This window comes from Mastigoproctus giganteus, chromosome 13, assembly GCF_048544385.1.
Source record: "Mastigoproctus giganteus isolate SK-2022 chromosome 13, ASM4854438v1, whole genome shotgun sequence".
Lineage (NCBI taxonomy): Eukaryota > Metazoa > Arthropoda > Arachnida > Uropygi > Thelyphonidae > Mastigoproctus > Mastigoproctus giganteus.
In genome coordinates this window covers 146,412,984-146,428,162 of record NC_143587.1, presented here as the reverse complement: position 1 = coordinate 146,428,162, position 15,179 = coordinate 146,412,984, and the positions used below count along the sequence as shown (strand labels likewise).

At 38.9% G+C, this 15,179-nt stretch overlaps 1 protein-coding gene across 1 annotated transcript in view; it reads right to left on the bottom strand.

The window, feature by feature from the left end:
- The window catches only part of LOC150076510 (sugar phosphate exchanger 3-like), a 168,732-nt gene that overhangs the window by 84,370 nt on the left and 69,183 nt on the right, over nt 1–15,179 (bottom strand). The window contains exon 6 of the mRNA XM_090387474.1: nt 9,006–9,102. Within this exon, the coding sequence (XP_090243600.1) occupies nt 9,006–9,102 (97 nt within the window). The remainder of the gene's footprint in view (nt 1–9,005; nt 9,103–15,179) is intronic.

The following is a 15,179-nucleotide window of genomic DNA, read 5'->3' as shown; positions in this document are numbered from 1 at the left end:
AGCATTTAACAAGAAACACTTTAGCATTTAACAAGAAATAATGTACAGGCAACCCCCATATAACACGGTACTTCTACAACACGGTTGCACTCTAACACGATTGATAAATTGCAGCAATCCTCACACAACATGGTATTTATATAACACGGTTAGACAATTTCGGTAAACCTCGCATAACAGGGTATTTTTGAGCTTTTGTGTGGGGGAAACGCTGCTATTATGTTGGATGCAATTTTTCAAATTTCCACTCTTTTTGAATCTCTATTGTTGACTCGCTAGTCAAAAAAATATTGAGAAATCCCTGTATTTTATTTTGTTGGGAAATCCCCATGTTATGTTCTGTGCTGTGCTACTGAACTTATGCTTGTTGAACTTGTGGAAAAATCTAGATTTCAAAGTTTTATTGCTATTGGATAGCACACCAGGCCACCCAAAAGATTTAAGTCATCCAAACTTTGAAGTTATGTTCCTACCACCACAGTTGTACTAGGTTAATACAACTGCTTTCATTCAGCCATTAGCTCAAGGGATTATATCCACCTTTAACGCTTTACATCAGAAAATCATTACAATGGATTTCAAAAAAAATTATTCCGAATCTATTGAAGTAATGGAGGCATGGAAACATTTCTCAATTGTGGACTATATCAGCATCATAGCTTTATCACTGAAAGAAGTAAAACCATCAACGTTAATTTTCATGTGTAAAAATGTATGGCCAGAGTCAGTTCATTCAGGAAATATGGTCGAACTGGCAGAAAACGGAATCAGTGCGATAGTAGAACTTTGCTACATCGGTGGGAGGGGAAAATACCTGAGTTCGAATCCGATCGATGAAGAGAGGAATTTTTATGGATCTTTTTCACAATGTGGATGAGTTAGTTAGGCTCAGGCAAGGGTAGCATGGTTTTTTCCTCCCAGAAACTTCGGGTTTTGGTCCAGCAAAACAGAAAATTTACCTCAGGACATATGCACGCTATTTATAGACAATATACATAGACTAACATGGCCTTAGTCACCGATGCTGCTAAAAAAAAATTAAAAAAACTATGATTACGAAGACGTTCAAGAATTACTGGTAGAAAAAGAGGCTAGCAAAGCGGATTTGGTGGAAATGGCATCGAAGGTAAAACCAAATCAATTCAGAGGATGATAGTGCAGATGAAAATTCTAAACTTCCAAATTTTACACTAAAAAAGAATACGGGAAGGTAAAAAGTTAGCTGAACAATTAGAATCTTATTTTTTGAATGCAGATTCTTGAATGAATGGAGCTCAAAGTTCAAAAGGGAGCTCCAAAAATGCCTAGTTCCATATGATGAAATTCACAAAGATTTATCAAGAAAAAGCAAACAAATCCAGATTACTGATTTTTTAAAGAGAGTAGAAGATACAAGAAATCTAGAATGTTGTATTTTTGTTAACATTTTGTTAACAAAATAGTGTATTTTTGTTAGCTTTTGGAAAAGGGTAACCCCTCTTTTTGTACTTTTTCTTAGTCCCGTATAACATGGTTTTGCACAACACGACATTTTATAGGAACCAAACTACCGTGTTATATGAGGGTTACCTGTACACATATTTAGATTTTCTAGGGTGAAACCATTTTCTAACTAGTTCAGTCTCAACTTTACATACAAAAACTTTCATACTTATAATATATGTAATCACCTACCCGCTTATGGTCTTCTGTCTCATCAGAAGTCGGTTCTCAAACTCCCATGGTCTAGTAGGGCCAGTCTTTGGTGTTGGCTGACTTTCGATCCCTCCATCGGTGAACAAACATGGGTGCTGTTCCGGTCAGAACACTGACTATAAAGTCCTCACTTTCAATAACCACTTCTTTTCTTCCGCACTCACATCTTACCAAAACTCTCTACTCTCCAGGTCTTCCCAGAAACCCTTATATTCTTGACATCCACCTACAATGTTCTTTAAATTGAATGTCTGAAACTGCCCATCCAGTGCTCCACTTTAGCCTTTTATGGAAATTGCAATGCGATAGCACACATGCATGAGGTCACTGCTTTCTCAGGCCGAAAACATCTCATGTGAGAGAGCTGATGTCTTCTGTGCTGCTCCCCCAATGCACAAAATAAAACCTACCCACGTACATGTTTTTACTGACCTCTCCTGACCTGCAAGCAATTATCGCAGTTCTCTGATTCTATGCTCCTCTATTCTTTTTTTTAAAAATGGGGTTTAATTTCCTGGGTTTTCTTAAACTAACTAGTGTGTGTATTAATTTGGCAAATTTATATAAATCTAATTAAATGAAAAGTACAAAATTCCACTGTAACACTACTCTACATTTTGAAAAAAATTCACTGATGTTTTTTCAGAAAAGGGAGTTTCTGAATCATTTTCTAATACTGATTTCAAAAATGACTTGTTTGTTACCATCCTATTAGGTTTCTTCAAAAATAACGAAATAAAATTTGATTTTTCAGAAATTTTTAATAATTTTGGCAGAATGTGTGCACTGAAATTATAACAAAATGCTACTTTTACCGATGCATCTTGAAAACACTATTAAAAAGGGCAGTGTAGTAAAAAGTCCACTAAACACTCATCTCTTGTTGTTGTTTGTTTGTTATTTGGTTTTTAGGAGCATTAGCAACTAAGGCCATATTGCTCCGGGATATGTGGTGGTCATTCCCCGACCTTTCCGCATCTTCCGTATTTGGTGGTGATGGGCTTGAACCCCGGTCTAATCAAGAAGCATGTGCTACGCACTGCTGCTCCTTCCCACCTGGCTACGGAGGCGCCACTCATCTCTCATTTTAAAAACTGCTCTAGAATGGGTCAAATTTTCATTTCTTGCAGATCTTATTTTACAGTTCCTCTTCAGCATCCAGCAGTAGTCAGCCATTATATATTAACATTCCACCTCCCCTGGTATCTTTATATCTTTAATGTCCTAGTGAAACCTCTCACCCTTCTTCATTAACACTTCCTGGATTTCCTCAAAAGTAGTCGATGTGGAAGTGTAAAAAATGTACCTTGACACTCATGTTGCAGTCCAGCTTCTTAAAGTTTGTCAAAAATTTTGAACTATATTCTTGTAGTCTGGATCCTTGTTGTTCCTTAAGAAGTTCTCAACAACAGATCTGAAGCTAATCTATGCCTGTTTTTCTCTTCTATTCATTGTTCCCTCAAAATCTCAGTCCCTCATCAGTTTGCAGATTTGAGGTCCAATAATACTTTGTTTTAGCTTCTCTTGAGTGATCAATGGGAATTTAGCACAGAGGTAGTTGAAACAAGGATCTTTCTGAGATAAAACTTTCACAAACTGTTTCATCAAACCCAGTCTGATATACAAGGTTGGAAGGACAGTTTTGAACTCTACCAATGGTTCATGAACTATGTTCTTTGATTCGGACAAGGAGTAAGCACTAGAATGTCATGGTCTTGCCAAAGAGGCAAGACCTTGACATCCTAGTGCTTACTCCTTGCCTGACTGCCCCACTCACACAAAAAAACAAGGCATTTTTGTGTGGCCAGATTTCTGTCCAAGTAACATGCCTATCACTTTAAGGTCAGCACAGACCAACAAACCTTGTTCTTCATACTTAATATTCATCAACTTCTCATTCTCATATGTTTTTTTCAAATGCACAGAGTGAGCTACTGGAACTGACCAATATTTATTTCCATTGTGAAGCAACACACATTTGAGACTCTCCTTTGATGAGTCAATAAAAAGTCTTCACTGTGTAGGATTGTAACTATTTCCTAAACAGTTTAGTCATTTATATTACTGCAAAAAACAAAAGAATCATCCTAAGAAAAGTAAGGAAGTAATTTTAATTCTCTCTGTCTGTACAATGATAAAAATGTATCATGTGCTAGAAGATTTTTTTCTGCAGCCTCCTTTGGCAAATTTAAATCTCTTACCAGATCACAGAGTCATGCTGTAAAAACAGTTAAGGACCAGATTCAATGTTTCCAAGCATAAACTTCAGTTTCATCTTCAGAAGCTTCACTTTCCGCACTCTCTGCTGCTACATTCTCTAATGTAAGTGGAGGGCATGAAATTGGCAGGTTACCTACAGGTGGTAATGGCAGATGGAATATTAGGATATACAATGCCCTTCTTACTCTTTGCATTGTATCCCTCTACATTAACTAAGCAAAGGTAACAGTCTTCACAGTGGTTTGTAGGCTCCTACCAAATCATGGGAATGACAAATGGCATAGCCTTCTTTTCACCATATTTCCACAATCTCAATGCTTCAAACACAGGTTCGGCAAACTTTATGTGGAACCCACTGTTTATCTTAGTCACCAAGTTTCGCTCCAAAATAAGCACAATACGCATTTACAAATTCTGTAATATCTTGTCTTTGCTGAGGGCTAAATAACTTCCACAAATATAACAGAGTAAGTTCGGATTATTCAGACATTACGTGAAGTCATATTACTCACTTCTCAGCACAAGTCTGACATAAAAACCTCAAAAATAAACTGAGCTCACACTGATAAACACTGCTGCTTAGAGCTCTCAAGGTCAAGAAATAAATGATTGAAGGTAGTGTTGCTAACATGCAAAGATGTACTTTAAATATTCCCAGCATTTACTCCTAACTTAATACATTCAATAATACAACTCATGATATCAACTTAAGTGATCTGTGAAAAATAGTACACGATAGAAAAAAAAAAACTAATAACATTTTGGAAAGCAGTATAAAAAACTGAGATAAAAACAGCTACTAGTTTATAGACATTGAAAACCATGCAAAGTGGTGTTATCTGCACTACAGAGCTTGACAACCAAGGCACCTTTGAGGGCTCCTTATTTAGTTTTAGAAGACTATGAGAGGGAATTGTAAAAATGAATGAAAGCAAAATTCACTGTTAAAGAATTCCAGAACTAGGGGACATAAATTCAAATTACAAGGAAGAGGTTTAGACTGGATTCTTTTTTAGCCAGAGAGTTGTTAATTACTGGAACAGGTTGCCTCCGCAGGTAGTTGAGCTGACATTTTAAAGAAATTCAATAGTCAACTGAGTAGTCCTACATGAGGAGGGAAGTACATAATTGGTACTTTTTTTTATCTACTTTGTTTTTTTCTTTTCTTTTCTTTTTTGTTTTTTGTCCAGAGCAAAAGCCTGTGGCTTCCACTATATGGCTAATAGTACTAATACTAATTTATTTCATTATATTTTTAATTCAGTATATTTTAAACATTTTCCAGTAATATTATACACTTAATCAAAGTTATTTAAATTTTATTTGGATATTTTTAATAACATAAATTCTGAAATCCAGCAGTGCAATCTAGAATTATTCGAGTACAAAAATGTGGTATATGGTAAGCTCCTGATTCACAAGAAATGAGCAGTACGCAGTTGACTTGTCATTCAACAATTTCCAATCTTTTTCTGCACCCCCCCCCCATTCAGGATGCTTTTGCTTAATTGCATCTCACAGCCAGCATATATTTTTTATTAATTCAGAGTGGCACTCTGAGGAATTAATTAGCGATGCAAACTGCTAGATGTTAAAAAACAATAATAATAAAATTAAAAAAGACTTTAACAACACCTTGTCTTTCAGTCTATGTTTCTGGAATATTTCTGATTGTAGCAATTCCCAAGTTAATGATTTATACTTTGGGGGTTACAGAAAAAAACACACATCTTATCCCTGCTGATGGATGAACTCTAGGAGAGTGGTACATTATGAAATCACGACAACCATATACTGTTATCTGTTCACTGCACTGATCATTGGTAAGCATCTGAGGCACTAGATGCTGAGCAACCTGATGCATGTTTAGATTACTTAAATATTTAAACTGCAAGTTTATCCTGCAATAATAAACACAAACACCAGCCAAGGAATAAAAAATTTTACTATAAAAATAATGTGATACACTATCGGAAATATTACAATAAATTATGATAAAACGTTAAAAATATAGTTAAGAATATACCGAAGCAATAAAATTATCTAAAATAAACTGGATTAAAAGCGATAAAACCTGAAGCTTTCGGAGACTGCTGTCTCCTTCTTCAACAGTATACTATTACTGCAATGACACATCCTTAAGTAGCAGACCCATGGCACTCATGCACGTGGTCCATCAGACACATGGTCGGCATTCCCCACGCGCACATCGGAAACGGAAGTGGCTTGGGAGCGTGTCAAACAGAACCGGTCATCCCGTCTGAGAACAACCGCCTCAAACAGGGGGTGTAAACGTGTCCCCCTGTCCCTGTTAATAGTATTACGGCTGGATGAACCGATTCGCAAGCTCTCGAGCCACTTGCGTTCCCAAAATCCATGGGCATGGTCCGTAATGACTGCGTCTTCAGGGGAGATCCGATGCTGCTTCTCCCAGAAATGCTCTGCCACAGCAGACCTCGCATAATTAGCAGTCTTAATAGCGGTCATGTGCTCCCCCAGACGGTCTTTTAAACGTCTCCCCCACATAACATTCCTCACAATCCGGGCACTTGATCTCATAGACCACACTACTAGTATAGTCCTGGGCTATAGGATCTTTAACTTGAGACACCACTGTGTGCAACCTCCATCCCGGAAGCTGCACAAAGCGGGTCTGACACTCCCGCAGTGCCCGTACAATGCGTTCTGAAAGGCCCGGATAGTAAGGAATGTATGCGGTAGCCACAGGGGCAGGCGACTCCCTACAATTGGACTCTACCCTATAAATATATTTGTCCAAGACCCTCTGGGGGTACCCACACTTCCTGAGGTCTGCCGTGACTCTACAAATTTCCATTTCCTTATTCTCGGGGGTACTACAGTGGGTCCCCACCCTATTCAACAACGCCCTGGCTACACTATTCTTATGATGATAAGCCTGTGCCGAGCTGTAATGAGAGGTTGCACACAGTGGTGTCTCAAGTTAAAGATCCCGTAGCCCAGGACTATACTAGTAGTGTGGTCTATGAGATCAAGTGCCCGGATTTTGAGGAATGTTATGTGGGGGAGACGGGCGATGTTTAAAAGACCGTCTGGTGGAGCACATGACCGCTATTAAGACTGCTAATTATGCGAGGTCTGCTGTGGCAGAGCATTTCTGGGAGAAGCAGCATCGGATCTCCCCTGAAGATGCGGTCATTACAGACCGTGCCCATGGATTTTGGGAACGCAAGTGGCTCGAGAGCTTGCGAATCGGTTCATCCAGTCGTAATACTATTAACAGGGAGACACGTTTACACCCCCTGTTTGAGGCGGTTGTCCTCAGACGGGATGACCGGTTCTGTTTGACACGCTCCCGAGCCACTTCTGTTTCCGATGCGCGCGTGGGGAATGCCGACCATGTGTCTGATGGACCATGTGCATGAGTGCCATGGGTCTGCTACTTAAGAATGTGCCATTGCAGTAATAGTATACTGTTGAAGAAGGAGACAGCAGTCTCTGAAAACTTCAGGTTTTATCGCTTTTAATCCAGTTTATTTTAGATCATTTTATTGCTTCGGTATATTTTTAACTATATTTTTAACGTTTTATCATAATTTATTGTAATATTTCCGGTAGTTTATCACATTATTTTTATAGTAAAATTTTTTATTCCTTGGCTGGTGTTTGTCTTTAATTATTGCAGTATGGAATTTCTCAGCCAAATAGGCCTGTTTGAAGATGCAAGTTTATCAACTTGCAGTTTAAATATTTAAGCAGTTTAAGTCCTGATGCATAAATTGATATTTCAAATTTTTTGAATATGAAAACAGGCTTACAACACAATCATTATTCTACCAAACTTTCCTTTCCATCTTTCTAAATATGACAGTACAAGAAAGAAAATCCCTCTACCAACTTAATGCATCACTTCCATTGTTTCAAAAGTAGATTTCTCTAAGCATTGGCAAAATTCATTGTTTGTATGATATTCCAAATTTAAAAATTTTTGCACAATCGAAAATCGGGATAAAATAAATGCACTTCAAACACGGAGCAACGAACAGGTATTGAATGATTAACAAACTTTATGTATATACAGATGTAGGTTGAAACAACTGAAAAATAGCAAACTGCGATGCATTTATTGATGGCAGCACTATGCAAGCATTCTAAGAACTTCTCAACTGAAACACATAAAAGATTATAAGAGAAAGCAATCTCATCTTCCAATTACTTTTGCTTTATTGAGAGAAAAACTATTACATACATATCTTAAATGGAAACCAATGCCAAAAGAAAAATTTTCATCTGCAATAACTATAAGATGTTTGTAACAAGCGTGCAAGTCACATGAATAAAGCTGAGAGGAACAGAAGCCTTGAAATACTGCTTGTCAATAAGGAAAATGTTGGAAGCGAATATATTCAGATGTATCTAATAGCAATATGGAAATAAACAATGACTTTGCATGCAATCACAGAAAGTAAAATAATTGCAACAATGTCATTAATAATAATTAAGGAGTGTTTGTGACACCAATAGTCTAATTATGGTGAGTACTTTCTGCACATCTGTACCAAGCAAAAAAGCTAACAAAAATAAGACAACTATGGCAGTACTTTGCTGACAAATTCTCAATTCATGGCAAATAATATTTCATGATACAGAGAGGTGGCCCTGTCTAGACAAAATATCATTTAACACAGTCAAAATATTACTGATGATTTATTTCTAATAAATTCTGCTAGCATTCATAATTTGAAAATGTTTAAGTGGAAATCACCTTAGATTTATAGTAATCATGGTGGGCACCTCCGTAGCCAGGTGGGCAGGAGCAGTAGTGCGTAGCACACGCTTCTTGATTAGACCGGGGTTCGAGCCTGTGACCACCAAATACGGAGGATGCGGAAGGTCAGGGAATGACCACTGCATATCCCCAGCCCGGATAAAGGGTGAGGGTTGGCATCAGGAAGGGCATCCGGCCACAAAAATTTCATGCCAAAACAATAAAAAAAAAAAACGCTGACCCCATATATATAATGGGAAAAAGCAAGGACAAAAAAAAAAAAAAAAATTATAGTAATCTTGGTCTCTCTCAGTAAACATGGCAATAATTCAAATAAACTCACCTGGTAACCATAATGCAAGACAGCAGCAGCAGCATAGGCACCAATAATATTTCCAATAGATGGTGAAGCACCCCAGAATCCCATTACCAAACCTCTGCTACAAAATCAATATACTATATTGAAATGGACCGTTTCATAATGTGTATCAGTTTTAATGTATTGTCAATATCAATATAAATTAATCGATATATATTAATAATGCTATTAATTTATAGCAGAAAATAACAAATTTATTCACCTAAAACTATGTATCTGTTCCTATGACCCATTAATAGAAGAAATAAACATTTACAATATATACAGAGCGTATGTATAGGTATTTACAAAATCACAAGGGTTAGTGAAGATTAAATATAAAATAATTAATAATCAAAACTGTTACATAATCATAACTATAAATTATGATATAGCACTCACAAGATTTAAATATAAACACAATCAATGTATCATCACAAGACAAAACTGGGAATGGCAGTTTTTCTCCATACAGAGTAATACAGCAGTACAGTTTCTCCATACAGCAGCTTGAGTTCCTCATCTGGCATTTGATGGTGAAACAATGTTCCACATTCAATATATATTATATATTCAATATATATTGGTAGTGGTAAAAATAATACAAGGGAGCAAGCTTTACAGCTAATAATCTGTCCAATCCTCTTTAAAATTATTCAAACTACCAACTTCCACAACACCAAACAGAAGTTTGACAATCAATTACTCAGTGTATAAACAGGTATGCACTTGGCATTTGTATCTCACAGCACATTTTCTGTACCTTGAATAGTTTTACAATTTCATTTCCCAATTTTATGACTAATATCTGTAGTCTAGATATTATTGTTATTAGTAGTAGATAGTAGCATATGATTCAGGAAAACAAGCTTATAAAGCATCAGCAAAAAAAAAAAAAACCTTCTCACATCACCTGTCCCCTCCAATTACTTGTCTAGTTCTTCCTTGAACTTATTTAAACTATCCACTTCCACAAAAACAAATGTAAGTTGTTCCAACAAGCAACCACCTGCTGCCTGAAGGCAAACTTCTGCACATCTGTTCTGCAACCATCCTTCCTCAATTTGAATTTATGCCCCCTCACATGAGCAGTCTGAGCAAGGAGAAGAATATCATCATCACTGAGCTCATTCACTCCATTTAAAGCCTTAAACACCTCAATCAGATCACTTTGCAGGTGCCTAGTCTGCAGGCACTGGAATTTGCAAAATTGAAGCCTTTCTTGGTAAGACAACCCTTTCATTCCTTTCACCAATCTCATTTCCCTACTCTGAACCCATTCCAACAGATCAACATCCTTCCTAAAATGAAGCCTCCAGATGCTGCCAAACCATTGCTTTGTACAATGGGATAATCACCTCATTACCCCTGCTAGCAAAGTTCCTGTATATCATTGGACAAAACCCTGTGAGCTGTCCTGGCAGCATTGCTCAGAGAACTTCATATCTGACTGCAAAATTACCCCCAGATCTTTTTCGTTTTCTACTACCACACAGTTGGTACATTAATCTGGGATTACTGCTACCCCCTTAGTGCATTAATCTGGATTTACTAAACACTGCATGGTATTGCATACTGCAGTACCATGCCATTCTCAATTTTAAACTTCAATTGCCATTTCTCAACCCATTTGTTTAATTTTTCTGGATCTTGTTGCAGTAGCTTACCTTGATTACTGTCATTAACCATCCTACCACCTTTGTTTCGTCTGTAAACTAATCCTGACATTAAGCCTGATATGCCTTCTTCAATATTATTAATAAATTAAGAAAACAACAATGGGCCCAGCACTGAACCTGAGGGACTGCACTAATAACATTAGTCCATGAAGAGCAGTGTCCATTGATTACCACTCTGTCTATCTTCTCCCACTCAACTGTCTCTTTATCCAGAGCAAAAACTTGCCCATAAAGCCACACTGCTACAATTTTTACAAGTCTTTTATGTGCAACAGTATCGAAAGCTTTCCCAAAATCTAAGTATATCATAAAAAAAATTACTTTTTGCATCCAGTTCCTTTGTTACTGCATCATAGTATCCAATCAGATTGCTCAAACAAGATTGCCCCTTAACAAATCTGTGCTGTAACTGCAATATAATTGTCTAGAAGGTCTTGCATTACTTCTTTAAGAGGCACTCCATTATTTTCTCTGGAATAGAAGTTAACATTATGTAGCACGTTCCCTTTATTAGGAACTTGCTCCTTTACCAAAGAATAGTTTACAAAATACTGGCAAGGATTTCAACCTCAATGCAGTGGAATGCGCACTCTTCAATATACTCAAAACAATCCTGTTTACCTATCTTTATTCAACTGTTTCAACACAGACCACCATACTTCCATATGGCTCTTCAAGGCAGGTATACAGTCACAAACTGACTTAATGTATTACTCAAAACCCAGCAGGCAGTCAACATGGAAGAAACAGATATCTTTCTGGACATTTGATCTGCTTAAGAAAATGTCTGTACACACTCTCGGCACCATTTTGGACCCCAATTTTTGCACTTCAGGAAGCATCCTGATTCCAATGAAAGAAATGCTTCAGCATAGGAGACTGGTGCATCATAAGCAATAATTGACAGTTAGAAATATCTGGTTTCAGAAGGATGTTGCAGGGAGGCATCCTTTATGACTCTCTTTTTGTGCTAGCTACTGAGCCTATTTCCTAGTCAAGAGCAAAGATCCTGGACATATCTCAGAAGTCATCCAGCATTGTACCCACCAACTGTAACTCTGAGGAATACATTAAATCTAGCAGATTACAAAATACACCCCAATAAATTTACACCTTCATACTAGAAGGAAACTGCAAAAAAACCAATCAATGTTAAACTAGGAAAGTGAAACTTTGAGAGCACCACTTTAGCCATTATGGGCCATTAAATAGGAACTCTGATTTGAAAAGTCCAGAATAACAATCCAATATATATCCTGAAATGTTAGCTGCCAATGCCACTTTATTCATTGGTCATATGGTCATCCAGCCCCTAGAGCATATCAAGCTTTCTAGGCAGGCATTGAATTCTGGATTATAAAATGGCCCAGCAGTATAGTCGGCTTGCTGCATACAATATCCAACACCAATCTTAATGTCATGCTGTGAGGGGGGTTGTCAACAAATTGTGGCCATAAACCCCTTAACCCTAGCCCAGCTTATTGCAGAATGGACTAATATCCCGGATGTGATGCCCTCACTACACAAATCATCCCTCTCCCCTGAAGATCTAAATTCTGAAATCTGGCATTCCAAATATACCCAACAAATACCATAGAAACATTCATTTCAATGTTTATAGATACAGACAAGCTCTGTGCTGACTTTGCACCTGACATAAGGAGAGTACTGATTTCAAATCATAATTTGGTGCATTACAAGAAGAATCTGAGTCACTAAAGAAATGGGCACTTGCCCTAAAAACACATGTAACTGGGAGCTCATTGGAAACTCAAATATCTCCTGACCTGTCAAGTGATGCATCCTCGATTTGGGTCCCAGAAAAGAATAAAGTGCAGGCTCCTCTGGTCGAAGGTGTTCTAGTTTTATTGAGAGATTCTATTGTCAGGGAAAGGGTAACATTTTCATAATAACGATAGGTGGTTCAGAACCAGAGTGTGTTTGCAAGGCGCAACAATAAATGATGTTACCAACAGATTGTTAGATTTTAAGGGAGGTAAACAAACAGCACCAGGGGTTATCCCCATCTCCACGTGGTATACATTGTCTTGTGATACTGAACACTGTAAAGGCCAGAGATTTTAAAAGTATATGGGTATTGTTTATGTGCAGTGTCGTGTTTCATTGTTTCTCTGGCCATTTAACTGCCAGACCCCTGCTGAGGCCAGACGTCGCCTGCACTTCGCCCCATGGAGGCAGACCAGGTATACCAGCAGTTTAAGACAGTCACTCTGGCAGGTTCTGCCACCTAATTTCCTGAGATTTCAGTGGCTAGGACCAAAAAAAAAAAAAAAAAATACACACACGTGGAGTGATTGTGGCAGGGATAGACAAGAATTTGAAGGGCAAAAGTTTTGTGGGCGTAACAATTTGGGTGTAGTTAAATTTGGATGTGTAGGGCATTCGTTAGCATACAGATAGTGTGGGGGGAGGGTTGAAATATGAGAACGATAGAGAAAGTTACCCCAGAGAATCAGTGAAGCAGGCTCATGACTCACCAGGCGAAAGGAGGGAGGTGGCTGGGGGATTGAGACAGAGCCCGTCTCCTCACCCCTGCCAAGGGAAGGGGAGTTCAAAGGGAACCACGCAAGAGAGTCTGGTTCAGATTGTCAATAGTGGTGTTAGCCAGTGTACTGCACTGTCATTCATGGTCCGGTCCGGTATTTTATCATGCTTAAGACGCAGGTCTCATCTTGGGATGTTGTCTTCTAGTACAGTTCTTATTCTTGATGTAGGTGTCTTCTTTTTAGTTTCTTTTATAGTCATTCGTGAGTGTGGTCACATGCAATGTCTTCGGTTCTGCGCATTGCACTTGTTTGATGACTTTTGCAGAGTGACCGCTCACTTGTTGTTAGCTAGGGGCCAGTCAATCCATGATGCACTTGCGTTAGGTTGGGTTTTATGTTGGTTGTTGCTGTTGTCTCTGTGGGATAGTCCAGCATCTCGCAAAGAGATTTTGAGCAAATTCTGAGAAAGCTGGTTTTTTTTTATTCCGACTCCAGAAGGTAGTGCTCTTAGTCTCTGGGGATAAATTGTATTTCTGTAATCAGAACAGATCGGAGATCCTCATAGAGGGAGCAGCGGTGCACGAGATGATCCCATGTCTCCAGTTGTCCACATGAACAGTGTGGGTTATCAGTGAGCCCTAGGATGGCAAGTTTCTCATTAATTGCACCATTGCCGGTTAACAGGTATATGGTCCTCGGGCCTGGGTATAGCCAGGTTGGGGATTTCGGAAAGGTTTTGCCTACATCCAGTATAAATTTCTTGGTTATTGCCCCTTTTCCAGAGGTCTCCCATCTCTGCTGCCATATCTTTTGTAGGTAGGTGGTGAGTAGTCTTTCTTCCGTTGGCCGTTAGTTGTGTCTGTGGTATAGTCTAGGAAAGTAGTAGTCTTCCCATTGGACAGGTGTGCCAACATGCCTCATCAGACGACCCCCAGGTCCAGTGGGAGGGCACGCGTACTGACAATGCGGCACATGCATTTGGTAGTGAGCAGCATGGAGTGCTGTGTTGTGTCCAGCTTCCTTTGGTTGACTGTAGTGGTTGCTTTTCTGTACCAAATAGGAGCAATGTAGGTGATGGTTGGCATCAATACTGCTTTGCAGAATAGGGTGAAGGTTCTCCTGTTTAGCCCCCAGTCCCTTCTTGTTATTTTTGTGACTAATGAGATGTAGCTTTTCATCTTCTTTTGTATGTAGAGCAAGTGAGGTTGAAAGGAGAGGTTTTTATCCAGGTATACGGCGAGGTATTTTGGCTGTGCTACGAGTTTGATCGTTTCACTGTGGATCTTATTTGTGGTAGTCTGTTCAAGTCGAGATGGCCTTTCAGGAGGATTGACTGGGGCTTGGTAGGGGAGATTGCTATATGGTGGTGCATTGTCCAATCTTGCAGGGTGAAGATTGCCCTAATAGCAGAGGCCTCCAATTGGGCCCAGTTATCTGCAGCCAGCATCAGTACCAAATCATTGGCATAAGCCTGGGTTTTGACACTGCTGAGGTTCAAGGTGAGGAACTCATCAAGGACTATGCTCCAAAGAAAGAGACCGAGAACAGAGCCCTGTGGGCAGCCTTGATGAACTTGATGGTTTACTTGGCAGTAGGGCACTCTTACTTCGATGCTCCTTTGGAAGAGGTAGTGTTTTATGCAACTATATAAGTTGCTTGGTAGTTTAGCTTCTCTGAGTCTGCCAAGGATGCTTGGCCACCAGAGGGGGTCAAATATCCCGGAAAAATCAATGGTTATCATTAGGAAGTATTTTTGGTTGCAAGCGTTGATTATGTTATCGAAGGCATCTGTTGTGGATTTGCCTTTTTTGAAGCCATACTATTTGACAGAGGAGAGGCCAGCATTGTTTTAGTGGATATCAATACGTTTTCGTAGGTGTTCCAAAGTGACACAGAGAGAGAGAGAGAGAGAGAGAGAGAGAGAGAGAGAGAGAGAGAGAGAGAGAGAGAGAGAGAGAGAGGGGGGGGGGGGG